Source organism: Mus caroli, unplaced genomic scaffold, assembly GCF_978045245.1.
Source record: "Mus caroli unplaced genomic scaffold, Mus_caroli_1 scaffold_7, whole genome shotgun sequence".
In the NCBI taxonomy this organism is placed as follows: Eukaryota; Metazoa; Chordata; class Mammalia; order Rodentia; family Muridae; genus Mus; species Mus caroli.
In genome coordinates, this window is record NW_028227262.1 from 100,071,605 (window position 1) to 100,099,412 (window position 27,808).

Consider the following 27,808-nt stretch of genomic DNA (forward strand, 5'->3'; position numbering starts at 1 on the left):
TATACATTTCCGCACTGTTTCCCAGCCTTAACTTTTGATTTCATGTACTCCATGGAAACTGAGAAGTCTCAGTTTACCTGTCTCCTGTTCAGTTAATACTGGTTAATGGCCTACATCCTTCTAGTGAATAGACTTGGGAGCAATTTACCCAGCAGTCTTAGCAACAGAAAGTATACACATAGTTTAAGTAATCCAGAGAGTCTTTTCCCCTTAAAATAAGAAGCATGCTACCTTGACAGCATTACCCTTTCTCTGAAAGCTAAGCAGAGACCATGGATGTGTTAGCCTCACAACTTAGGAGCCCAGAGCTTCTAACATGTTACCGCACTTCATGTACAACTGGAGTTATAACCAAAAGCACAGGCAGTGGACATATCCAGCTCTTTTAACTATACAATTCTGGGTCAGGCCTTTTAATGTCCCCAGCGTTCTGTGCTCCCATTGTAAAGTGATTATTCTTTAGCTAGATGTGGTATGGGTTGGCTCAGTGGCTGTACATGCGGTTTTAGATTAGAGTCAGGCACTATTTTCATACTCAGTAAATAGTGTGCTATACCTGACTGGCCCATATTAATCATAGCCTCTCCATAATTCCTTTCCAGAAGGCATTTAATTCTGCAGCTCAGTCAATCATGTGCAGATGTCAGGCTGGTTTGCCTAAGGTTTGTCAGTGACACCCGAAAGTATCATAACTGGCTGGTGATGGGTCTATTACAGATCGCTCCAGCCGAAGCACCAGATGCTAAAGTGAGGATGGTGATTATCACTGGACCACCAGAGGCTCAGTTCAAGGTATGTGTTGTGGAGGGCACAGGTAACTAGAGGGAGCAAGATGATGTTACCTTTTCCAGCCCCTGTGTATCAGTGGAAATTCCAAAGATCAGAGTGGAGCCACACCAGAATTATTTCACAACCATGAACCAAAAGCCTTTAGTTTTGAGTTTTGTAATGGTGTTGGTTTACTGTCACCACTGAGATGGTTCGGACTTTAACACTGGCAGAGACACACCTGCTTGCTAATGAATCTTGTAAATCTGTTTTTCAACATCCCATTCTGTCTTGGAGATGGTCTAATCTTGAGTTACAGTAGCCCTTTTTCTCTTACTTTCACCTAGCACTGTCCTTAGATTTTGGTTAGAAGGTTAGGGCTGTGATGGCATGAGATCTGGCTTTAACTACTGAACATTTATGTGTATCTATGGACCTATGGAGCTGGAAGATCTCTGTGTTCTGAGGTGATGGAGACAACCTGGCAGCTAGACCCCTATTTCAAATCCTAGTTTGGCCATTCACCATTCGTGTGACCTTAGACAAGTTACTCTTCTCCCAGTTCCTCATCTATAGAATGGACAGAAGCATCTCTCTCCTAGGTAGCTATACAATGTACAGTGCTTGACACAAGCAGCACCACCTCCCTCTGTGCTCCTGGGAGAGCCAACTCCGAGGCAGTTGGTGAAGCCAGTCACAGGTGCCTTCATTCTAGTGAACTGTTAGTGTGGAACCGTTCTTAGGCAGCTAAGTGTTGAGCTCTGTGATGGTGTTGGTTTACTATCGCCATTGGGATACTTAGGACTTTCTATTCTATTCATTAATCCAGTACTTACATCTTTTTATTTATTTATGGGAGAAATGGGAGGAGCATGTGCATCATGGCATGTTGTGGTCAGAGGACATCTGTGAGTCAGCCGTCTCCCACTATGTGGGTCCTGGGGACTTTGTTTACCTACTGAGCCACCTCCCCAGCCCAACACTTGAATCTTAGTCCTATGTCCCACTAACAGCTGTGTAAAGGTAAAGCATTCTCTCTTAACCTTAGTCTCCTCTGCTGTTTCTTAGCACTCCATAATACTGCCCATAGCTCACCCCACTTTCTCTATCTGGGAAGAAAAAGCCTAAACCAGGTCTTGCTATGCAGGCACTCTGCCTTGAGCAGTATTCCAGACCCTCTTGTTTTGTTTTGAATCGGTGAAAATTCAAAGCTGCTTCACATCATTTACAGAGAGAACAGAACATGCAAATGCTAGTGTGAGTACCACTGCCTCCTCCTCATCAAAGGGCCTACCCCGCCCCAGCAGCCTCACCATCCTCAGCTCTTGCCATAAATCGGAAATGTTAAAAACTGGCTAGGAGTACAATACAGCTCCTTTCTAGCACGTAAGAAACCACAGGTCTGATACCTGCCATACGGGCATGTACATATGATACAGGTATACATGCAGGCAAACCTCTCACACACAAAAGTAAAATTTTAAAAAAGAATGTATAAAAGATTGGAGTGTGGGATGAGTTTTGTCTTCTAATCCTCCAAATGAGCCTAATTAGCATTTCTACACCAATGAAAATCTGGCTCTTTGGGCTTTTATGGCTTTCTTGGCATCTTGTCAGATTAGTCAACCTCCCAACTTAGAATTCCTTCTCTGAAGTGTATGAGAACAAACTCATGGTTGCACACAATAGGAGGTTCCTTATATAAAACATGTAGTTGTACACAGGACACATTAGTTCAGTACTAGAAGTGTACATTAGCTTGATTTCTGTAGCCTTTCTGGGAGGAAATGGGAGTCAGGCTCTTGCTCTGTAGCCAAAGCAGGCCCCTCACTTGTAGCTACTATGTTCTTCCTCGGCCTCCTAAGTGCTGGGACTACTGACATAAGAGTCATACCCAACATGTTAGGTTCTATAAGGCTGTAATCATCTGAGGAAGAGCTCTGTTTAAGTAAAAAATGTTAATGTTGGCCAGTGTCTGTGCTATTTAGACATGGGCTTAGATCCTTGTGAGCCTTGTGTCTCTAACTGTGAAGTTCTTCCTTAGTTTCTTTTGCTCAAGAACAATGCAATCACTTTCTTATTTTGAGAGTAGGAGAGGCTTTAAAGACCAGAGTGTGAATGGTCATTTGCCCCTAAAATCATTTTTAATTAGACTTCCTTCCTAATGCCTTTATTTCCAGCATATGGTTTACTCTACACTGTTACAAATGCATTGAAGCTTTCTGCCCATACCCTCCTCTTGTCAATAATTGAGTCACCTTGCCTGTGAAAGTTATTGTCAACCCTTTGAGACTCCTAACTACTGTCTCTTACTGTTGTCAGTCTTCATTCCAGATGTTGATGCACTACTACAATGGATATTCCAGGCTGATCCAAACTGTCTTCAAAGTTAACGGACCTTTTGTTTCAAGTATGAATGATACTGATAGGATATATTGTCATTTGTAGGCTCAGGGAAGAATTTATGGAAAAATTAAAGAAGAAAACTTTGTTAGTCCTAAAGAAGAGGTGAAACTTGAAGCTCACATCAGAGTGCCGTCCTTTGCTGCTGGCAGAGTTATTGGGAAAGGAGGCAAAACGGCAAGTACCCTAGCAGCAGCCTGCTGTGCTGGAAGGGAGGGGGGCGATGCAGGAACAAGCTCCACCCCAGCCTTTGGCTAGTTCATAAAAAGTGGGATCATCTTGACCAAGGTTTGAAGAGGTTTCCTCCTTCTGTGACCTGCCAGTATTTCAGACCAGGGCACTGGCCTGGGACTGGAAAGGAGCATGCAGCATTCTCTCACACATATAACCTCAACTTTCCGTTTTATAAACCTTAAAGACAGGAAGGGAAGTTTTACAAATATCCTCAAACTGCAAAAAGTAGTTTGCAGCCTTTCTCAACTAAGTCATGTCAGATCTTTAAATTTGGAGTAACACACGACCTACCCTGAGCAGAACTTGAGGACCTGGGTCTGGTTTTGCTGTTTACTTCTGTAGTGGGTTTCTTTGTCCAGACCTTAGTTTTAGTCATGTTAACATGGGAACTCGAGCTCCGAGAACTGTTAGTGGATAAATGAGCTCTGTAAAGGCAGAGCTGTGTCTGGCTTACAGGAGGCACTTGGGAAATAAACTTAATGCTTAGTGATATGATTTTATCTATTGCAGGTGAATGAGCTCCAGAATTTATCAAGTGCTGAAGTTGTTGTCCCCCGTGACCAGACACCTGATGAGAATGATCAAGTAGTTGTCAAAATAACTGGCCACTTCTATGCTTGCCAGGCAAGTGGCTTCTAAACTGACAGGTTCTTAAGCTCTATCATGGTGCTACCATTTCATATATATGTGAGCCTTTAGGTGCTCATGGGTCAGTGTTGGGTGGGGTGTTGAAGTGTGCTGTTTCTATTTTTACCCAGGCTAACCTTGAACTCCTAGGCTCCAGAGATCCCCACACCTCAGCTTCTGTCCTTATGCACCACTGTGCCTGGCTGTGCTTGGCACATCTAGTTTTCCTTTCAGCCAGCACACTGTTAAGTACTGGGCACAAGGATTTCAACTTGACGTTGTTGCAGTAGTAACTTTGTACTGTGCAGATTCTATGAAGTTCTGTCCTTTTGTAGGTTGCCCAGAGAAAAATTCAGGAAATTCTGACTCAGGTAAAGCAGCACCAGCAGCAGAAAGCTCTGCAGAGTGGACCACCTCAGTCAAGGCGGAAGTAAAGGCTCAGGAGACAGCCACCACAGAGGCAGATGCCAAACCAAAGACAGATTTGCTTAACCAACAGACGGGTGCTGACCCATCCAGAATCCCATGCACGAGTTTTTTACCTAGCTGGTTGTTTCTGAGGACCAGGCAACTCGAATTCCTGTCTCTGTGAGAATGTATACTTTATGCTCTCTGAAATATATGACACCCAGCTTTAAAAAAGAAAAAAAAAAGTGGGGTTAGGGAAAGAGAACTCTGCACTTCCCTTGTGATATCAAAGTATAACAAACGTGCTAATTTTTCTTAATATCCCTTTATAATGCCAGAAATTGGCATAAATGGTACATTCACTAAATTTATCAAATAAATTTAAAACTAGATTGTTCCTAAGTCCAATTGTTGAAATTGGATCAAAGTAGAATTGTCAAAGGAACACAACATTAAGCCATTAGAATAGAAGAGCTGTTGTCTCCTGTTTCTCTAACACTAACATGGATAACCTAAGGGAAGTGCCAGCCGCTGTTGGCAGGGTATTAAACGTGCATTTTTACTCAACTACCTCAGGTATTCAGTAATACAGTTAAAAGCAAAATTATTCCTTTTTTGAAAATTTTATATACTTTATAAAAGCTCCAACCGTTTTTTTAAAAAAAAAATAAAATTTAACAGTTATCACCTGATAGGCAAGTAATTGAGAAAGTAATTTTACGTCTGGCTGGTGAGAGTAAAGTTGGAAAAATAATTTTGCATTTTTTGAGCCTTTGAAAGTTGGAAAGTCCACTAAATGTTCAAAGATAAGGAGCAGTGCCTATTCTCAAAGAGCAGCAATACCACGTACTCCTTTGTTCCTATCTGGGAAGGTTGTTGACGGTACTGACCAACCAGAGTGGTGTGGTGTGGCAGGGTCTGGGACGGCTAGGGTGCAGGATGGCTAGTGTACAGGGCTCCAGGAGACTTGGGGTCTGTGTTTTGCTATGTGTGGGAATTTGCAAATGTTTTGTGCTTTGACTGTCACCACGAAAAGGAAGAAATTCATGTCAGTGAAGAAATGCAGAATTTAAACACAATCAGCTTGAGTTTGTTTCACCAGATGCTCAGCTTGCCAACACACTTGAGACCAGACCATACTCTGAGCAGACATGGAAAGGATTGCTTTGTGAAGACCAGGGGGAGTCAGGTGGTAAGACAAGGCCGAAGGGCAACAAAATCTCCACTTCCTTGTGCCTGCCACTGTCTCGAGCCTAAGCTATTTTAAAGATGTTTTAAACAGTGGAAGAATTAAGTCCACCAAAAGTCTTCCATGAAATATAGCAGTTTCTGTCTGCCCTGCATTACCTGACAGCTAGTCAAGGTAGGGGATCCAGCAAACGGTTTTGGGAATTCAGACTGTGAAAGCATTGGACTTCCCTTTGCCCTTCCTCAACTTAGTGGCAAAGCCCTGTATGGAAACTTGTAGGTGCGGGTGATCCTCAAGGCCATGCTGCTTTCTGAGTTGTTGTTATTGCTTTGTTGATAATGTGGTTACAGTCATATTACACTGACCCTGAGGGTATTATGTAACCCTTCAGAAAGTCCCTTTGCCTCATCTGTGTTTCAGGATTAACTTCTACATGCCTCTAAGTTTTTCTGAGTATCAGCATATCATTTAGACATTGTGAAAATGAATTCCTAAACATTTTCATAAAACAGTTAATTTTGTAGTTTTAGCCAAAAAGTGCCCCCTTTTTACAACTGAATTCATCTAGCATTTTCATATGGTGGATTTAAACTGCTTAAAAAAAAATGTGACCGGCTCTCCTGCTTGGATCTCAGGGGAGATATGCTTAAGGCCTCAGTATTTGATTTTTCCAGTGTTTGTTTTTTAAAAACTGACAGGTGCTACATTTCTATCTGTTGGTTTTAATTCTGCCATATTTCCTGTCTAGCCTTTAGAGTGGCCAATCATGTTTTACTTTCATCTAAGCACTGGTGGTCTGGAGTACCTGGCACCGAGTAACTCTATCATTGTGTTTTGTGTTCACCATATACAGATCATTTCTCATCTGTAGTGTGCCCCAAATGCAGCTTCACTTTCCAGGTACCCTGATGCAGAATAAAGTTTTCATCATAAAACACAGCTTCTGTAGTATGATTTCAGATGAGTGCTCTTGAGTTATTTTCTATGATAATCTCACAGTAAACAGGAACCTACCCGCAAGTTATTTTTTCAGCTCCTGATCCAAGAATGTGAACTTTGGTTGTCCTATTTAATACAAACTAAGATCTACAGATTCACATGACTTTCCATAATGTTCTAAATATTGTACTTCTGCCACGTATTTATAGAAATGCTATCCTTGTACCCTAGCACCTGGCTACTTACTATCGCCCTCAGACATATCTGGAAAACTGGGGAAGGGAGGCAGGCTGATAGTCTAAACAGAGAACTTGAGTCAGCCATGGGGTCAGTGCTACCTGAGGCATCATGCTAGAATTTCAAGAATAAAGACAGGATGCTGAAAGACAGGATTGAATTACTGGTTCTTGGTCTGTGAGCTACCAGCATGAGTGTTCACAAGGCAGACAGGAACTTGTAGTGACCAAGCAGATGGCTCAGTCATATCAAAGGGAAGAATGGCATTAACTTTGTTTATTTACATTTGAACTCCACTGGAGTCAGGGATGAAGTGTCATCTTCCAGTCCAAGAATGAAGTCTTCAGGCAACGTCTCGGCTGCTATCTGAGCTAACTGGTCATCAAATGAACGTAGAGTCCACAGTTTCTCTAACTCATAGGTCTCTCTGGTCTCTGGAAGCATCAAATGGATCACCATGCTCCCTATTAGGAACATAGAAAAATTACAATGACGAAAATCCATTGCTTATATTTTTATCCTCACCTTCAACTTTTTAGAAGGGCAAATGGTAGAGCCCTTCCTGCAAAGCGATGCGGTGGCTTTGTCAGAACATCTGCCACTTAACATGAAAATGAGGTCATCAAGTAGCATGGATGATGGCTGTTAACTTTTTTTTTTGGTTTTTCAAGACAGGGTTTCTCTGTGTAGCCCTGGCTGTCCTGGAACTCACTCTGTAGACCAGGCTGGCCTCGAACTCAGAAATCCACCTGTCTCTGCCTCTCAAGTGCTGGGATTAAAGGCATGTGCCACCACACCTGGCAATGGCGGTTAACTTTAATCCACGAGAATGCACGATGGGTCTGTCCAGGTTCCTCTGGTCATACCCTGTGACATCTGTCTCCCAGGTTTCACTTTTCTGTACATCATGTGAGCAAAGTTTTCAAAGTCAATAGTCCCACCAGATAGGGCTTGCCTCCAAGACAGCTAAGTCCACAGCAATGCTTTGATGCCCACAGACATCTTTGTTTTGACTGGAGAGAGGAGAGTGGATACTGCTAATAATAAGCATCCTGTTCTGCACTACACAAGATGTTCCCCAAGCACACAGCAAAAACACGAATGTGACAAAGCTGAGAAACCCTGGATTACAGCCTTGCTGTCTCACGGCACAGCAAAAAAAGTGGGCCCGCTTGCTCCTACTTATGTGCCATCTAGCCTGTGGTCTACCTATGGGCTCTGAGGCTCAGAGAGCCAGCAGAGTTTACAGTACTGGTCACTGCCATTGGCTGAAGAAGCACTATACTTTTCCAAAATGGTCTTGTCTTCATGAAACTGGAATGACAACTTGTGAGCTGGTAAGTTTCATGCCAACTGAAAGGAGAGGTCCTCAAACTGAGAAAATGCCTCCAGAAGATTGGGCTATAAGGAAGCCAATAGGGCATTTTCTTAATTCATGCCTACTGGTCCTGGGCTATAAGATAGCAGGCTGAGCATGCCAGGAAGCAGCTCTTGCCTTCAGGTGCCTTCTTGTCCTAACTCCTTCCAATGATGAACTGTTATACAGAAGTGTGAATGAGACAAAGCCACCTCTCCCCAAGTTACTTTTGGTCATGGTGTTTCACCACAGTAATTGTAACCCTATGAAAGCTTGCAAGTAGGCTAGACTCTCAGATGACTGCCGCCTGGCCCAGAGTAGGCATGCAGCTGCTGTTTTCCCTTAGTAGTAACTATCTGGCTGGACAGTGTTCTGAAGCTATGACATTGATACACCTTACTCATCTATCTATGTGGTCCTTACACACAGGCATACAGTATGTGTTGTCCAGAGTTCTTTGGATACACAAAGTTTTCACCTGTGACTAATACTACCTGATATAATCAAATCAAACTTTTATTACATGAAACAAAATTCAAATATCTTACATTGATATGTACTCAACAATTTTATTTCTACTTTTTTGCAGCTGAAAACAAGGTTTAAATAATGGGTATTCATTTGTAAACTGCACACTAGTAACTTACCAAAGTCCACACACAGCCAGTCGTCAGCATCCTTCCCCTCGATCTTGACATACGGATCGCTTCTACATTTCAGGTGTTTATACTGAAAAACAGGTCATGCATTTAAAGGAGAGAGGAGAGTCTCTGCTCCTACTTAGGGTCTAGGGACAGTTTCGTTAGACTAAACTTAAGGATAAATTAATTTCCTACAGCCATCCTCTGCCACATGATTCATAATTTAGAGAAAACAATTTCCTGCCCTAACCTTCTCTCTCCTCGGCTGCATTTCAAATGACCACCCACAGAATGGCAGCATTTACAGGTTATATATTTGACAAGGAATTCATATGCAGAAAATACAACTCTTAACAACAAAACAGATTTTTAAAAAACAAAGAATGTATAAATGAACAGACATTATCCCAAAGAATTTATAATACAGCCAACAAACCTAGTACTGACTTCATTACTATTAATGCAAGCCTAAACTATGGCATGCTGTTTCACACACATCTGGATGCCCACTATCAGGAAAACGAGGTGGGAATTCTCATCAGAATGTGGAAAAAGATTGACACTTCTAGTGAAAACAGAAATTGTAGTTTAGTTAATTGAATATAGTTCTTTTAAAAGTTAAAAACTGCACACTGTACATTTAGGCCTTTAGCTCTAGCTAGACCAGACAGCACCAGGTAACCAGGCCTTTTCGGCTTCTTGTGGTCCAAAGAATGCCAGCTGTCTAGGCCTCTAGCTTTTGAGGAACCAGAAATCCCTCAGCAACTAGGACTCCAGCCTCAGCGGTCAGTGCAGGAACTTTGACTCCCAGATGCCCATGGTCTCCGACAGACTGGGGCTTTGGTTTTGGTGGTATCTAAGGTCAGTGTGGGTGTGGGGTTCTGACTTGTAAGATTCCAGGGGTCACTGCAGGATCCTGAGTAAACCACTATGCTCCCAAAGGTCTGAAGTTTGGTATCCTTTCTTTAGCAGTTCTGATCCACCTGCCTTAGACCTTAGTATACAGTTCCACCCTTGGTCCTGCTGACACATACCCAAGACAGGATTACTTTAGCAACTCCATTTCTGCAATCAATACCAAGTTTTACTAATACATAGCTAAATTTCAGGCGGATATTTCTTTTAATGCTGCAACCCTTTAATACAGTTCCTTTTGTGATGACCCCAACCATAAAATTATTTTCATTAGTACTTCACAACTGTAGTTTTGCTGTTATGAATCATTATGTAAATATCTGATTTCTGATGGCCTTAGGGTGACCCCTGTGAAAGAGTCATTGGACACCCCCAAAGGGGTCACAACCCATAGGTGGAAAGCCACTGTTCAAGGAAGTTTCAGAAAACAAAATATCCAGCAGGCTCAGAAGAAGGGAAGTCAGGACAAACCTATTCCAACAGCTATGTTAAACACAATAAACCCAAAGAAACACAAATTCACAATCTATACCAGCCCTCTAACTCCCATAAGAGAATCCAAAACTAAAGAAAGCTGAAAGGCCTGAAAAAGAATTCTGAGTGGTTTTTTTTCCTTTCTTTTTCTTTTTTCTTTCTTTTTTTTTCTTTTTCTCTTTGGTAAAGAATCAATGACATAGAAAATTCAAACAAAGAGATGTACAAACTAAGAAAATCTATGCAAGCATTTCATAAGGCAGTCTCCAAAGTGATTTTAACAGTTACCAAATTGAGGGTGAAACTCTAAAATGTGGAAGAAAAAATTAGCAAGGAGATTGAAACATTGAAAAACAATCAAGACAGTCATTGCAGTACATTGAGCTCTGTAATGGTTTGTATATCCTTGGACCAGGGAGTGGCACTATCTGAAGGTGTGGCCTTGTTGGAGTAGGTGTGACCTGGTTGGAATGGGTGTGTCACTGTGGGTGTGGGTATAAGATCCTCACTCTAGTTGCCTGGAGGTCAGTCTTCCACTAGCAGCCTTTGGATGAACTCTCAGCTCTGCTTGCACCATGACAGCCTGGATGCTGCCATGCTCGCACCTTGATGATAATGGACTTGAACCTCTGAACCTGTAAGCTAGCCCCAATTAAATGTTTTTTATAAGACTTGCCTTGGTCATGGTGTCTGTTCACAGCAGTAAAACCTTGATTAATTAATACAAGCTCCATAGAGAGAACGCCGGGGCAAGCAAGAGCCAGACAGGCACTGGGCAACTCTGTGCCTCACGGAGGAAAATCAACTAAACATGGGCAAAGGAGATCCTAAGGAGCCGAGGGGCAAAATGTCCTCATATGCATTCTTGGTGCAAACCTGCCGGGAGGAGCACAAGAAGAAGCACCCGGATGCTTCTGTCAACTTCTCAGAGTTCTCCAAGAAGTGCTCAGAGAGGTGGAAGACCATGTCTGCTAAAGAAAAGGGGAAATTTGAAGATATGGCAAAGGCTGACAAGGCTGGTTATGAAAGAGAAATGAGAACCTACATCACCCCCCCCCACAAAGGGAAGACCAAAAAAGAAGTTCAAGGCCCCCAATGCACCCAAGAGGCCTCCCTCAGTCTTGTTCTGTTCTGAGTACCGCCCCCAAATCAAAGGCAGGCATCCTAGCTTATCCATTGGTGATGTTGCAAAAAAAAACTAGGAGAGATGTGGAACAACACTGCAGCGGATGACAAGCAGCCCTATGAGAAGAAGGCTGCCAAGCTGAAGGAGAAGTACAAGAAGGATATTGCTGCCTACAGAGCTAAAGGAAAACCTGATGCAGCAAAAAAGATGGGTGGTCAAGGCTGAAAAGAGCAAGAAAAAAGGAAGAGGAAGATGAGGAAGAGGATGATGAAGAAGATGATGATGAATAAGTTGGTTCTAGCACAGTTTTTTTTTTCTTGTCTATAAAGCATTTAACCACCCCCACCCCCCGTACTCACTCCTATTAAAGAAAAAAATTGAAATGTAAGGCTGTGTAAGATTTGTTTTCAAAATGTACAGTGTCCTTTTTGTATAGTTAACAGACTACCGAATGTGTCTTTAGATGCCCTGTCCTGGTGGTATTTTCAATAGCCACTAACCTTGGCTGGTATAGTCTGGGGGTTGTAAATTGGCATGGAAATTTAAAGCAGGTTCTTGTTAGTGCACAGCACAAATTAGTTATAAATGGGGACAGTAGTTTGGTTTTTGGGTTTTTTTGTTGTTGTTGTTTGTTTTTTTTTTTTCTTTTGGTTTTATTTTTTTCCATCTTCAGTTGTCTCTGATGCAGCTTATACGAAGATAATTATTGTTCTGTTAACTGAATACCACTCTAATTGCAAAAAAAAAAATTGCAGCTGTTTTGTTGACATTCTGGATGCTTCTAAGTAAATACAAGGTTTTTTTAAACTAAAAAAAAAACCAAAAAAACAAAAAAACAAAGGAAGGGAACTTGAAATGAAGGAGATGGTTAATCAAATGAAAAACACATGACATTATTAACAGATAAGGCTATGCAGGAGAACAATTCCACTGTGACCAAATGGGCTGAAAAGCAAGATTAATTAATTCAACATATAAAAAAATCAATAAGTATATAAATAAGCTTATATAAGGAAAGAAACCACATAATCATTTCAGTTGATGCTGAAAGGTTCAGCATGTCTTTGTGATAGAAGTTCTGGAGACTTTACAAATAGATGGAATATACCTCGAAATACTCAAGGCTGCTACATACAGCAGTGAACTGGTAGCCAACATTAGGTTGAATGGAGACAAACAGTACTTCCTCTAAAATCAGAGCCAAGGATCCTCGCTCACTCAACTGCTTATGGAATACAGTACTGTAAGCCTTAGCTACAGAGATCAGATAAGAGAAAGACAGGAAAGAGATAAAATAGGAAAGAAGTCAAACTAGGCCAGGCATGGTGGTACAAGCCTTTGTCTCCAGCTGAAGGTCAGGCAGAGACAGGCAGATATCTTTGAGAGGAAAGCCTGGTCTACAAAGTTCCAGAGCTGCCAGGGCTACACACAGAAACACTGTCTTGAAAAACCAAAAAGTCAAATTATCTCAACTTGCAAATAAAGTAGGCATATACCTTTAATCCTAGCCCTCAAGAGATAGAAGTAGATCGATCTCTGTGAGTTCCAGGCCAGCCAGCTGAGACTTTATCTATAAATATAAGTAAAGAAATGGCAAACCAGCCCCTATTTGAAATGGCATTATTCTTTACATAAAAGACCCCAAAGTCTACTAAAAAACTTTTGAGCCTAATAAAAACTTCAAGGTTCAGAATACAAAGTCAATCTGTGTAAGCATTTTTTAATTACATTTGTGTGTGTGTGTGTATGTGTGTCAGAATACAAAGTCAATCTGTGTAAGCATTTTTTAATTACATTCGTGTGTGTGTGTGTGTGTGTGTGTGTGTGTACATAATACTCTGAATAAGCAAATGGAAAAATATCACATTAAAAATAACTTTAAAAAATTAGATATTTAAGGATTGTGATGGTTTGTATATGCTTGGTCCAGGGAGTGGCAGTAATTAGAAGGTGTGGTCCTGTCAGAGTGGGTGTGTCACTGTGGGTGTGGGCTATAATATAAGGCTCTCATCCTAGCTACATGGAAGTGAGTATTCTGTTAGCAGCCTTCAGATGAAGATGTACAACTCTCAGCTCCTCCTGCACCATGCCTGCCTGGATGCTGCCATGTTCCTGCTTTGATAATGGACTGAAGCTTTGAACCTATAAGCCAGACCCAATTAGATGTCCTTCTGAGAGTTGCCTTGGCCAGGTGGTGGTGGTACACGCCTTTAATCCCAGCACTTGAGAGGCAGAGGCAGGCGGATTTCTGAGTTCGTGGCCAGCCTGGTCTACAGAGTGAGTTCCAGGACAACCAGGGCTATACAGAGAAACCCTGTCTTGAACTCCGCCCTCCCCCCACCCAAAAAAAAAAAAAAGTTGCCTTGGCCATGGGGTCTGTTCCTAGTAGTAAAACTCTAAAAGAAGGTTATATGAAGCCAAAGAGAAGGATCCCTACAACAGAAACTTCAAGACACTCAAAATCACAGAAGACGCTCAAAAGGACAGACTTTCCCTGCTCCTGGATTGGCAGATAGTATGAAAATGACTTTACTACCAGAATTAATTTACTGATTTAATGCAATACCTATTGAAATTCCAGTGCTATACTTCACAGGGTTAGAAAAAAAATTAGTGGAGCAAGAAAATACTATGAACAGCCAAAGCAATCCTAAGGAGCAAGAGTGCTTTGGCCCTGAATTATACTGAGGAGGGAATGGTGAAGACAGCCTAAGACAGCCTGGCATGAGTATACAAATAGACAAGTAGGGGCTGGACAACTGGCTCTGTGGTTAAGAGCATGTATTCCTTTTGAAGGGCCTGGCTCAGTTCCCTGCACCCACATGGTGGCTCACAACCATCACTAACTCCAGTGCTAGGACATCAACCACCACCTTCTGACCTCCAAAGGCACCAGACACACAAGTGGTGCACATATATATACAAGCAAGCAGAACACTCATATACATAAAATTTAAAAATCTAAAACATAATAACTGAATAGATGTGTAGATCAGTGGGATAGTAGAAAACCCAGAACTAAAACTATGCTGTGCCTACTTAATTTTAAAGAAGAAAAAAAAAACAGGTATTGGGGAAATGGCAGATTCAGCAAATGGTGCTGAAAACTGGACATCTATCATAGAAAAACTAGATTGGATTAATATCTCTCACCTTATTAAAAAAAAAAAACTCATGGATCCAGCCTTTATTTGAAAACATGAAACACTAATAAAACTTACAGGAACTAGCCCCAAGGATCAACGGATGAGACGACTTGGAAATAAAAGACTTTGAGTTTGGTTAATTTCACAGTGTGATGTTTATTATTCATAGGTTCTTTATAATAATTTTTAATTTAAAAGAGGTTAAAAACAGAATGACTGTATGAACCAAACATTCCACCTCTGGGTGCATATCCAAAGTTAAAAGCAATAGACAGTTCTACGGCCATATTTAAAGCAACAATCACAACAGCCGAGAACTGGGCACAACCCAAGTGTCTACTAACGGGGAAATGGATAAATAAGAAGGTATATACATACAGCAGGGTGCTACTGGGCTGGGGGAGCTCTATGGCAGAGCACCAGCACTCACAGACGCTGGGCTCAATCCCCACCACTGGACAAGGAAAACCAAACACAGGTGAACCTTGGCAACACAATTTGAGTGATATGCACTAGTCACAAAAGGCTGACCGCTATGTGGTTCTATTTGGAAGATACTAAAAGTCAAATTATTTCTTGCCCTTCTCATATAAACATTTTATAAAAAATAATTTGTACCTCTTTACTCTTGTGCAACTTCTCTGAAAAACCTATTTCTTTTTTAATATTCAACTGCCTTAAACCTTGGTAAATTTTCATCCACTCCCACAGTCACATCCGAGAGATTCTGCCTTACAACTCTGTCCATCTTTCTTGATCTTCCTGTCTCCAAATACTTCCTAAGAATGCTCCTCCACTTGACTGGTGGTGGTGGCATATATCTTTAATCTCAGTACTCGAGAGGCCAAAGTAGGAAGATCTCTGAGTTCAAGACCAGCCTGGTCTGGTAATAAGAAGTGAGTTCCAGGACAGCCATGGCTACACAGAAAAACTCTCAGTAAAAAGAAACAAAGAAAGAAAGAAAGAAAGAAAGAAAGAAAGAAAGAAAGAAAGAAAGAAAGAAAGAAAGAAAGACAGACCATTTCCTCCACTCTATATTGCACTAGGTTTGTTTTCGACCCATTTGTATTTTCAAGGCCTTGTCTAGGCATCCCCAGCTGTTCTTACCTGCCTTTTCTTTGACCAATTACTAACAAAGAGTGTCTATTCCCCTGTAGAATGGTGCCACCATCTGCTGGATGCTGCTGGGCATACACTTTTTTTTCCTGCTCTGAATCACATTCAATCCAATTAGAAAATGACCCCTCTTCCTTCTTCTGAGACCCGTGAACTCACAGGGCAAGGACTACATATACTTCACTTTTACCTTCCCAATACTTCACAGTGTTTGGGGAACACCTAGGCAGATGGGCCTGGGCTGTTAGCTGAACAAGGTAGACTAACAAAGCTAGAAAGCAGAGTCCTTCTGTTGGTTTCTGCTTTAAGTTCCTGCCGTGGATTCCTGACATGGCTTCTCTTAATGAAAGCCTATAACCTGCAAGCTAAAAAAACAAAACACCATTCCTAAACTGCTCCCATCGTGGTTGTTACCACAGCAACAGGAAGCAAACTAGGACAAGAAGCATTGTCCAGAACTTTTGGGAAATTATGGAAATTTATATGGCTGTTGAGTATGGTAGAAGTCACAGCCACATGTGGAAATCAGGTGTCTGAAAATGGCGAGTGTAACTGAAGAACTGGGTTTCAGAATCTGCTCACCATTTGAATGGAGAGAAAGCTGAGCAGGTAAGAGAGTTGCTGCTTTAGTAGAGGACCCAAGTTTGGCAGCCATATTTGGTGACTCATGTGCATATACCCACACAGAAACATACACATTCACATCGTTTAAAATTGTTTGTTTGTTTTTGGAGACAGGGTTTCTCTGTGTAGCCCTGGCTGACCTGGACTGACTCTGTAGACCAGGATGACCTCAAACTCAGAAATCTGCCTGTCTCTGCCTCCCAAGAAGCTGGGATTAAAGATGTCCCACCACACCCACCTAATTCAAAATGATTTTTAAGGGCTTGAGAGTTGACTCAGAGGTTAATAGCATGGGCTCAATTCCCAACAACTACATGGCAGCTCACAGCGTCCTTAAACTCCATTTCTAGGAAGACGACATGCTTTTCTCTGACTTTTGTGGACATACACATGAAATAAAAAATGAAAATAAACCTCCAAATCTTTTAAATAATTTTTAAAGCCTTTCAATAGCTAGAGGCTATCACACAGGTGCTGCTCTAGAACAGACTCATACTGTCTTCTGGCTTGTTTCATGTTATTAATTTTCCTTGTCACAAAAGACATGAATTAGAAATTATCTGGGCTCAACAGAGCTAATAAGTATTTGTTCCCAAATATTTTACTCTGAGAAACCATAAAAATCACTCTTGGGACTTCTAGAAAGTGGGCTTCCTCTGTAGCCTCTGTGTGTCACTCTCTAGGTAAAGGTTCACAGCAAAGGAGAGCATCCTACCATCTTCACAAGGTAGTGGACCATAGCGTGTAAGTGTCGGGTGGAAGTCCCACTCCCAATCACAAAGTAGTCTGTGTATCTCATTTCTGGAGGAACCTTGATCACACAAATGTCTCTTGCATTTTCTTGCCTCAGAAGTGAAACCAGCATATCGATGTCAAACTTGGCACCAATGTGATCTGAAAATGCAGAAGCGCTGTGTCAGATGGCTGAGGAGAATACAGACCTACATGTGTCTACAGAAGCAGGCTGACACGACGTCTCCTGGAGGCGGTGGAACTGCTCCCCCTACAAGTGTATTTATATCTAAAATGCTTTGGTGAACACCAGGCAGGAGGATCCCAGGTTCAATGCTAGGCTGAGCAACGCAGAAAGACAAGGTCTAAAGATTTTTTTTTTTTTAAACTAAAAGACTGAAGGTGTGCTTCAGTGGTGGCATGTATGTGGCCCTGGGTCCAACCCCTAATACCATCTCCATTCAAGACAAACTAAACCAACCAAACCAAAAACCAGCTTAAAACTGAACCCGGACAACAGTTCCCTAAAGCACTGCTCAGCTTTCCTAGGTAGAATGCTCAGGTTACGGACACTGGATACTGCGATTACCAAACGGAAGCAGAAGCAAATGACTTTCTATTTACTAGTACTGAAAGGAACAACACTCCACAAATGCAGAGATGCTACACAACAACCAGCAGCATGATTTGAGGGAGAGGACAATATCCTAGGGCACACGTTAAATCGAATCGCAGATTTAAAAGGTTACTTAACTATATTGTAAGGTAGGCGGGTTCTCAAGACAATACCTGGTCCACAGCCTTCAACAGATATGAAGAAACGAGGCTGCTAGGACTAGTGCTACTAAGACCAACCAGTCCACCTGCTACGACCCTGGGTAGATCGTGAAGACGGGGTGGATCCTGGGCTGTGAAGCCAAGGGCCGAATGTGGCCGGCTCTATGACTGGAATTTTGAAGACAGCGCGTTACCTTGACCTCCCTCTAAGACTCTCGGTTACGCAAAGCAAAGTTGGTGCCGACCACCTCCCAAATCCCTTCCAGCTCTGCGTCTGCACGAATGGCTATTTCTCTTGCCCCCGAAGCGCACAGGGAAGCCCAGGGCCGCCTGGGTCAGGCCGGGCCACCAGCTGTCCTGCCCGCGTACCTGCGGGTCCCGGATGCAGGCGAGCGTCGCCAGGGGTCCGCTCCTCCGGCTGAGGCCCATGGTGCAGGCCGCGGGTTAGGCTCGGGGTCAGACAGGTCGCGGGCCCCGCGGGAAGCCATCGCTCTGCCAGCCGCGGAAGCCAGGGAACCGAAGCCACTGTGGGGCCGGCTCTCTGGAAGACCGTCCTGCGCAACAGCAGCGGCCACAAACGCCGCGCGGGCGACCAGCCCGGACTCATAGCTGTCGCTGCTACTTCTCTGGGAGGAGGTGGCGGAGCTTCCGGGCGGCTCCGGGATTCTACGTCACGAAGTGGGCGGGTCTGTAACCGGAAATGTTGATTTAGAGTGATTGCCTGGGGAGTAGTTTAAGGAATGAGGAGGACCTTGTGGATGGTGGTGGTTTACGCTTTGACTTTCTGCACTCGGGAGGCCGAGGCAGATCTCTGAATTCAAGGCCAGCCTATTCTACAAAGTGAGTTCCAGGACACCCAGGGATACACAGACAAACCTTGTCTCTCTTTAAAAAAAAGAAAGAAAGAAAAGAAAGGAAGGAAGAGGGAAAAAAAAGTGAGCCCAGATAATCTTTATGGGGCTGGAGAGATGGCTCTATGGTTAAGAGCACTGTCTGCTCTTTCAGAGGTCCTGAGAATTGATTCCCAGCAACCACATGGTGGCTCACAACCACCTATAATAGGATCTGATGCCTTCTTCTGTCTTGTAGGCATACATAAATAAATACATCTTAAAGGAATTAAAGGGTTCCTACCTCTCTCTCTCCTCTTCTTTCTCCTTTCCTTTTCTCCCTTCTTCCCTCCCACTCTCTCCAGCCCCTTCAAACCCTCACTAGCTCTCTCCTTTCTCCTTTTCCTCTCCCCCAAATATGCAGAAATTAACCCTGTCAGATAGGAATTAAGTATTGATTGCTTTTAAATGGAAGATCTGGGTCATTAAATGAAGATCTCAGTGCTGGGTTTGGGATACTATCATCCTACATTACTGGTCAGGGCAGCTATGGGCCCACCTAAAAACAAGCTAGGCTATTTTTGGTTGTCTCCCACAACTAGATGGTAAGACCATACATATTGGTGAAGACAACACTCCTTATTTTCAAGCTGGAACTAATCTAAAACCTTCTTACCTGCTGTCCAGCTTTCATGGAGTCAGGAGGTGGCATGCAGGTCACTGGGGGGAGAAAAGCCATCAGTGGACTTACCCTGAGTGATAATTCCACTGCCAGGCAAGATGCACCCACTGAGTCAATAGTGCATGAGTTATGGGGTTAGCCAGCCAACCACCTTCTGATTAGATTTGAGCCCTGCCTCACAGGAGGGAATCCATGCCTAGCACTGTAACTCCAGTCAAAACAAAAAACCATGAACACCCATGTGCATAAAGATAGCACTAATTAAACTCAGTGGGCTATACAGAGAAAGGACATGAAGGAGGTGTTATAGCTTGCTAAAAGACCCTCACCCACAAAGAGCACAGAGACCACCATCATTGCAAAACACATGAGGATTTTACTTATCCAACATGTCAGGGAACCCCCTCTCAGCACACAGGCTGGAGGAGAGACCCAGAACAAAGAAAGAACACACTTTTTATACCTTTGTAAGGGCCGGATATAGGCACCAGGATAGTTTGGCTTTCTTTCTTTCTTTTTTTTTTTTTTTTTTTTTTGTAGCATTTAAAAATGTAGACTTTAATAAGTGTACAGGTCAGCTTGTGGGGCATCTGACCAAGATACATAATGCAGGAGATACAAGCGACCACCTGGGGTTTCTATACTTCATTCTGTTTACAGAATATTTATTAAGGTTGTTTAATATATGACTTTTCATTTGACATTGTGGAAGTCCTTTATTGTAAAGCGAATCCTTCTGTCTGATCACAAGCAGCAGCCACGATGATCACTCTGGACCCCCATGCTGGATAAATTCCATTTCCTCTTGAGATATAGGTTTCCTTCTGTATTTCTGAGGTAATGATTTTATAATTTTTGCAGTGTCTGGTGGCCCCTGGTGCATTAGTGAATCAGGGGACGTACTTCCTTTAGAATGCTGTGAAATGACAGAGGAGTGGGAGGGGAGTGCAGCAGACCCCAAAGCTTCTGAGGCACTGAGCTTAGGTTTGTCTCTTCTGTTAGGGAACTTTATTAATGGAGCATGTGGAGCACTACCTGCACGACCCTGGTGGTAGAAGCCATCTTGCTGCCCATCGTGACCCCTGAGCTGTTTGACTTATTTTAATTGGTGTAGCCAATAACCTTTTTTAGACATTGGTGGTTTGTGTAGGGTGACTCTTTATTTTGTCTGTCCTTGTGTTTTTAGTGTGAGGCAGGGCAGGGGAATTGTTACTCTTGTTTTTGACCGTTAAAACTATGATTCTATATTTGTTTAGTTAGCCAACTTTTTTAATCTGGCTCTGTACTTGGCCTGCTAGTACAGTTTGGAAAGTCATTTTGAAGGGGGAAGGTATGGGGTAGTCTTAAATTTATTTTGGATATTACAGAGGGAGGGGTGTTTAGGAAAGTGAAGGGGGAGATGTGGGAATAGATACAATCAAGATACATCATATACATGAAATCCCACAAAGAACATCTACTATTCTGGATTAAAGTGGGACACAGACAGGAGAGTAAAGGCCTGACAGAGGACTGGGTCAGTCTATCACCTACAACCCTTGCATGAAGTTTCCACCAGTGGGCAGCAGTGTAGAGGTCACCTCAGTAAGAACACTGGAGTGACCAGGGTCATATACTTAGAGGACAAGCTGAAGCAAGAGCCAAGTATCTGAGAAAAAAAGCTTCCTGAGCAGCCCCAGATACATAGTGGGACACCACCAAACACATAGTAAGGATCCCCCTGGTATTTGATACTATTAATCCTTTAAAGGAAAAAAAGGAACACCAAGCATTAATGTTGGGAGATGTTTTATCAAATTCAAAAAATTTGCCAGGAGTGGTGGTGCATGGCTCTAGTCCCACACTTGGGAGGCAGAGGTAGGTGGATTTCTGTGAGTTCAAGACAACATGGTCTACATAGTAAGTTCAAGGTCAACCAAGGTTACATGATAAAACCCTGTCACAAAATAAATAAATGCAGAAGTAGCATATGTACCTGTGTGAGCCACTCCAAAGACTTACAAATATTTACAATCGTTCTGTTACATAAGAAAAGTAAATGATTACAGATGAGGCTATCTTCTCTATCTATCTTCGAGTTCCCGTCCCTTCTTCTTCAGTTTCATTTCCCCGTGGGTATGAAGTTGGTCTTTCTTGCCATGTTTGCCATCTGTCCTGCATTTCCACATGATCATCCCAGAGGTGTATTCTCACTTGTATTTGTTGTCAAGAATTATCTGCAAATGCTATAGAACTTTATGTGATCACAAGGAAATCAGTATAGTTTACATTGTCAGCTGTAGAAACAGGCTCTGAAAAATGGCATCATTAAGCAATTCCATTGTACAAATGTCAGACATAAAATAAGTTAAAACATTAGCAGGCAATACAGAGAAATCCTGTCTCAAAAAAAAAACCAAACCAAAACAAACAAACAAACAAACAAAACCATTACCAGGCATTGTAATCTTCTGGGACCAACATGCAGACCTCACTTTATCCCCATAGTCTCATAGAGAGCATTTACATCGTTTCCATGACAACTTGAACTTCTGATATCACATTGTCCGTTGTGTTATTTGTGTTCCTGCTTCATTCATCCTAGACTGTAAACATGTAGCAGCCAGGGAATGCATATCATGTTCCCTTTTTCATAAACAATATTACCTGTAAGATTTGCTCAGTAACATTCTCATTGGTCAGAGAACTATTATGTAGAGCTTGACTATATAGTATTTTGCTATGAATTGGCTTCATGGGGAAGATATTTTGAGAATTCTGGAATTTTGGTTTCTTTAAAAAGCACAAAAATATTATAAGAAACTTTTTATTTTAATCCCAGAAGGTATAGGGCTGTGAGGCTGCTTCAGACTGCCCACAACAGCTGACGATGCTTTGCCTTGAGCTCTAGTGAAGGCATGGTTTTGCCAACTGCAGATAATTTCTGCAACTGTGTGATGTTTGGAACTTGAACTTCAGGGTACATAAATGCTAGTGCCCTGAGAGGCAGGGTGGGTGGGTGGTTGTTGGTCATTGGGGGGAGGATTGGTTTATTAATAGTCATGTCAAAGAAGAAACAAAAAAGAAATTAGATTCAGAGCCCTCTCCATCTCTCCTCCCTGGTCCTTCTTTCTCTCCTATCTAGTGATAGGGGATGAAACTGGGGTTGGAGGATAAAGGGTGGAAAAAAGAACAACCCAAAAGGTAGCAAAGACTGACTACAAGCAACTCAGAAACAAGAAGAAATAAATTAGATTCAAAAATCTCTATTTCTCTCTCCCCTCTGTCCTTCTTTCTCTCCTATCTACTGATAGGGGGTCAAACAGTGGGATAAATGGTGGAAAAGAAGAATCCACAAAGTAGCAAAGCCAGCTACAGGAAGAAATGCTTCAGATTTAGGCATTTGTATAAAATCTATTAGAAAAATCCCCGGGCTGGAGAGATGGCTCAGCAGTTAAGAGCACTGACTGCTCTTTCAGAGAACCTGAGTTCAATTCCCAGCAACCACATGGTGGCTCACAACCATCTGTAATGGGATCTGATGCCCTCTTCTGGTGTGTCTGAAAAACAGTGGCAGTGTACACAAATACATAAAATAAATAAATGAATCTTAAAGTAAGTAAGAGAGAGAGAGAGAGAGAGAGAGAGAGAGAGAGAGATCCCACCAAGTATACATTAACAAGTGACAGTATAATACCCAAAGGCAGACAGAACATATCAGTAGGTTGGAAGAAGGGTCTTTGCTTAGGATTTTTGCTTGTGCTGCCCAAGGCTAAAGAGTCCGGATAAGTGGGGTGATCTGTGGCTTGGAAGCTGTCCTAAAGCAAATTAGCAATCAGTCAACTTTGTTCCTGAAACCAGGGATGTTGTGGGTCAGCCACAAGCACTGTGTTGTGTTGGGAAGAGTTGGGTCCTGTAAAATACTGTTGTATGTTCCATAAGAAACATCACACTTTGACCACCAGCTGGGCTGAGCAGCAGGCTCAGGGACCTTGTCTCTTAGAAATATAAGCCAAGCGGTTAGGAGAACTGGCTGCTCTTTCAGAAATCTTGAGTTCAGTTTCCAGCAACCACATGATAGCTCACAGACGTCTAAAATGTGATCCCTCTTCTGGCAGGAAGGTATACATGCAGATAGAGGACTCACATGCATTTAAAAAAAAAATCAGGCAAGTCTCTCTCTCTCTCTCTCTCTCTCTCTCTCTCTCTCTCTCTCTCTCTCTCTCTCTCTGTATGTGTGTGTGTGTGTGTGTGTGTGTGTGTGTGTGTGTGTGTGTGTGTAACTCCAGTACTTGGGTTCCTGGCTGTCTTCAGCTATACATTAAGTTTCAGGTCAGCAGAGGGTGTATAGTGTGAGACCTTATCTCCAGGAAACAGAAGGGAAGGGGAGTGGGGAAGGAGGGGAAGGGAGAAGGAGAAGGGAAGGTGTTGAATTGTAAAGCCATGCCAGGAAGCTTGGTAAGGTAGGTTGGGTTGAAAACCGGAGACTGGGTAGGCACAGACCTGACACTTAGGTGACTCCCCACTCTCTGGCAGATTCCCAACCTGGAACACACGCCATGCTCTTCACATAAAAGAAATATGTCCTATGGTCATCTAGGTCCAAAACAGAGTTCTCCATGCTAATGAGGTACCTAGAGGCCCAGAGGGACTCAGACCCACTCTACCTTACCAAACTCACTGGCATGGTTTACCATTCCACACCCTACTCCCCTTCCCCTCACTTCCTCCACCCACATCCCTCCCTCCCTCTGCCTCCTATGACCATTTTTCCCCATTCTAAGTGTGATTCAAGCACCTTTGTTGGGTCTTCCTTCCTTCTTGTTTAACTTCTTGGGTCTGTGGAGTGTATCATGGGTATTCTGTACTTTATGGCTAATATCCACTTATCAGTGAGTATGTACCATACATGTCCTTATGGATCTGAGTTACCTCACTCAGGATGTTATTAACTAGTTCCATCCATTTGCTTGAAAAACTCATGATGTCCTTGTTCTTAATAGCTGAGTAGTATTCCATTGTGTAAATGAACCACATTTTCTGAATTAATTCTTCCATTTAGGGACATCTGGGTTGCTTCCAGTTTCTTGCTATTATGAATAAGGCTGCTATGAACATAGTGGATCATGTGTCCTTATGGTATGGTAGATCATCTTTTGGGTATATGCCCAGGAGCAGTATAGCTGGGTCTTCAGGAAGAACTATTTCCAATTTTCTGAGAAAAAGCCTGATTGATTTCCAGAGTGGTTGTACAAGTTTGCAATCCCATCAGGAATGGAGGAGTGTTCTACTTTCTCTATCCTCACCAGCATGTGAGTTTTTTTTATCTTAGCCATTCTGATTCATGAAAGGTTGAATTTCAGGGCTGTTTTGATTTGCAAGTCCCTGATGACTAAGGAGGTTGAACATTTCTTTAAATGCTTTTTAGGTTATTGCAAGATTCCTCTGTTGAGAATTCTCTTTTTAACACTGTATCCAATTTTTACGTTAGGTTATTTGGCTTTTTGAGTCTAACTTCTTGAGTTCTTTATATATTTTGGATATTAGCCCTCTGTCAGATGTAGGGCTGGTAAAGATCTTTTCCCAATCTGTAAGCTGCCATTTTGTCCTATTGACAGTGTCCTTTGCCTCACAGAAGTTTTTCAGTTTCATAAGGTCCCATTTATCAATTGTTGATATTAGAGTTTAAGCCATTGGTGTTCTGTTCAGGAAATTCTCTCCTGTACCAATGTGTTCACGGTTATTTCCCAATTTCTCTTCTATGAGATTTAGTGTATCCAGTTTTATGTTGAGGTCCTTGATCTATTTGGACTTGAATTTTGTGCAGAGTGATAAATATAGATAGATTTGCATTTTTCTACATGCAGACCCTCCAGTTAGACCAACACTATTGGTTGAAGATGCTTTCTTTTTTCCACTGTGTGGTTTTGGCTTCTTTATCAAAACTCAAGTGTCCATAGGTGTGTAGGTTTATTTCTGAATCTTTGATTCAGTTCCATTGATCAACTTGTCTGTTTCTGTACCAATACCATGAAGTTTTTATCCCTATTGCTCTCTAGTGCATCTTGAGGTCAGAGATGGTGATTCCTCCAGAAGTTCACTTTTTGTTTTGGTTATTTTTTTTTCCATGTGAAGTTGAGAATTGCCCTTTCAAGGTCTGTAAAAAAATTGTTTTGGAATTTTGATAAGGATTATATTCAATATATACATTGCTTTTGATAAGATGGTCATTCTTACTATGTTAATCCTACCTATCCATGAGCATGGGAGATCTTTCCATCTTCTGATATCTTTTTCAATTTATTTCTTCACAGGCTTGAAAATTTTGTCATACAGATATTTCACTTGCTTGGTTAGAGTTACACCAAGATATTTTATACTATTTTTGGCTGTTGTGAAGCGTGGTGTTTCCCTAATTTCTTTCTCTGCCTGTTTATTATTTGTATAAAGAAAGGCTACTAATTTCTTTGAGTTAATTTTATATTCAGTCACTTTGCTGAAGTTGCTTATCAACTATAGGAGTTCTCTGGTAGAATTTTTGGGATAGCTTAAGTATTCTATCATATCATATCATCTGCAAATAGAGATACCTTGACTTCTTCCTTTCCAATTCGTATCCCCTTAATCTCCTTTTGTTGTTTTATTGCTCTAGCTAGAACTTCAAGTACTATATTGAATAAATAGGGAGAGAGTGGTAGCCTTGTCTCACCCCTGATTTTAGTGGGATTGCTTCAAGTTTCTCTTCATTTAATTTGATGTTGGCTATTGGTTTGCTGTGTATTGCTTTTATAAAGTTTCCGTCTGTGTCTTGAATTCCTGATCTCTCCAACACTTTTAACATGAAGGGGTGTTGGATTTTGTCAAAGTCTTTTTCAGCATCTAATGAGATAATCATGTGTTTTTTTCCTTTCAGTTTGTTTACATAGCGGATTGGGTTGATTTTCATTTATTAAACCATTTCTACATCCCTGCCATGAAGCCTACTTGATCGTGGTGAATGATGTTTTTAATGTGTGCTTGGATTTGGTTTGCACGAATTTTATTGAATTATTTTTTAATTTTCAGAATTTTTATTTATTTATTGAATTACTTTTATATTTTAAGAATTATTTTTGCATCAGTGTTCATAAGTGAGATTGGTCTGAGGTTCTTTTTTTTTTATTGTGGCCTCATAGAATGAATTAGGTAGTGTTTCTTCTGTTTCTATTTTGTAGAATAATTTGAGGAGTATTGATTTTAACTTTTCTTTGAAAGTCTGGTAGAATTTTGCATTAAAACCATCTGGCTCTGAGCTTTTTTTTTTGGGAGACTTTTTAAAAAATTAATTAATTTTTTAATTAGATATTTTCTTTTTATACATTTCAAATGCTATCCTGAAAGTTCCCTATACCCTGCCTCCGCCCTGCTCCCCTACCCACCCACTCCTGCTTCTTGGCCCTGGCATTCCCTTGTACTGGGGCATATAAAGTTTGCAATACCAAGAGGCCTCTCTTCCCAGTGATGGCCAACTAGGCCATCTTCTGCTACATATGCAGCTAGAGAAACGAGCTCTGGGGTACTGGTTAGTTCATATTGTTGTTCCACCTATAGGGTTACAGACCCCTTCAGCTCCTTGGGTGCTTTCTCTAGCTTCTTCATTGGGGGCCCTGTGTTCCATCCTATAGATGACTGTGAGCATCCACTTCTGTATTTGCCAGGCACTGGCATATCCTCATGCGAGACAGCTATAACAGGGTCCCTTCAGCAAAATCTTTCTGGCATATGCAATAGTGTGTTTGCAGACTTTTAATGACTGCCTCTATTTCCTTAGGAGGTATGGGATTATTTAGATAGTTTACCTGATCTTGATTTAACTTTGGTAACTGAATCTGTCTAGAAAATCATCCATTTCATTTTGATTTTCCAGTTTTGTGGAATACAGGCTTTTGAAGTATGACCTAATGATCTTTTGAATTTGCTCAGTTTCTATTGCTATGTCTCCTTTTTCATTTCTGATTTTGATTTGGACACTGTCCCTCTGCCTTTTAGTTTGGCTAAAGGTTTGTCTATCTTACTGGTTTTCTCAAAGAAGCAGCTCTTGGTTTTGTTGTTTCTTTGTACTGTTCTCTTTGTTTCTAATTCATTGATTTCAGCCCTGAGTTTGACTATTTCCTGATGTCTGTTCCTCTTGGGTGTGTTGGCTTTTGGTCTAGAGCTTTCAGGTGTGCTGTTAAGTTGCTAGTATGAGACCTCTCCGCTTTCTTTATAAAGGCACTTAGTGGTATGAACTTTCCTCTTAATACTGATTATATGATCATTTTTGGAGAAGGTTCCATGAGGTGCTGAGAAGAAAGTATATTCTTCTATTTTGGGATGAAAAGTTCTGTAGATATCTGTTAAATCCGTTTGGTTCATAACATCTGTTAGTTTCATTGTTTCTATGTTTACTTTCTGTTTTGGTGACCTGTCCTTTTGTGTATGTGTGTGTGTGTGTGTGTGTGTGTGTGTGTGAAATGAGTCCATTGATATTGAGATACATAAATGATCAATGATTATTAGTTCCTGTTATTTTAATGTTGGAGGTGTTTCTCTCTCTCTCTCTCTCTCTCTCTCTCTCTCTCTCTC

At 41.7% G+C, this 27,808-nt stretch overlaps 2 protein-coding genes and 1 pseudogene across 4 annotated transcripts in view; 1 reads left to right on the forward strand and 2 right to left on the reverse strand.

Annotated features, from left to right (window-relative positions):
* Igf2bp3 (insulin like growth factor 2 mRNA binding protein 3) overlaps positions 1-4,538 on the forward strand; it is a 127,208-nt gene extending 122,670 nt beyond the window's left edge. The window contains exons 12-15 of the mRNA XM_021164650.2: positions 718-792; positions 3,217-3,348; positions 3,916-4,029; positions 4,368-4,538. Of these exons, the coding sequence (XP_021020309.1) occupies positions 718-792; positions 3,217-3,348; positions 3,916-4,029; positions 4,368-4,466 (420 nt within the window). The 3' untranslated portion in view covers positions 4,467-4,538. The remainder of the gene's footprint in view (positions 1-717; positions 793-3,216; positions 3,349-3,915; positions 4,030-4,367) is intronic.
* The window catches only part of Malsu1 (mitochondrial assembly of ribosomal large subunit 1), a 61,561-nt gene extending 43,191 nt beyond the window's left edge, over positions 1-18,370 (reverse strand). For 2 of the 3 annotated variants that reach the window (XM_085840622.1, XM_085840623.1), the window contains exons 1-4: positions 18,083-18,370; positions 16,920-17,098; positions 8,810-8,891; positions 7,090-7,269 (exon numbers count right to left, since the gene is read on the reverse strand). In XM_085840622.1, coding sequence (XP_085696748.1) covers positions 7,090-7,269; positions 8,810-8,891; positions 16,920-17,098; positions 18,083-18,320 — 679 coding nt within the window. In that variant the 5' untranslated portion in view covers positions 18,321-18,370. Of the gene's footprint in view, positions 1-6,953; positions 7,270-8,809; positions 8,892-16,919; positions 17,099-18,082 lie in introns of those variants that run through there. The other variant, XM_021164653.3, reaches the window with a different exon arrangement.
* A 1,621-nt stretch (positions 18,371-19,991) lies between these two features.
* Positions 19,992-20,299, reverse strand: LOC110295545 (alpha-ketoglutarate dehydrogenase component 4 pseudogene; annotated as a pseudogene).
* Between the last annotated feature and the right edge of the window lie 7,509 nt (positions 20,300-27,808).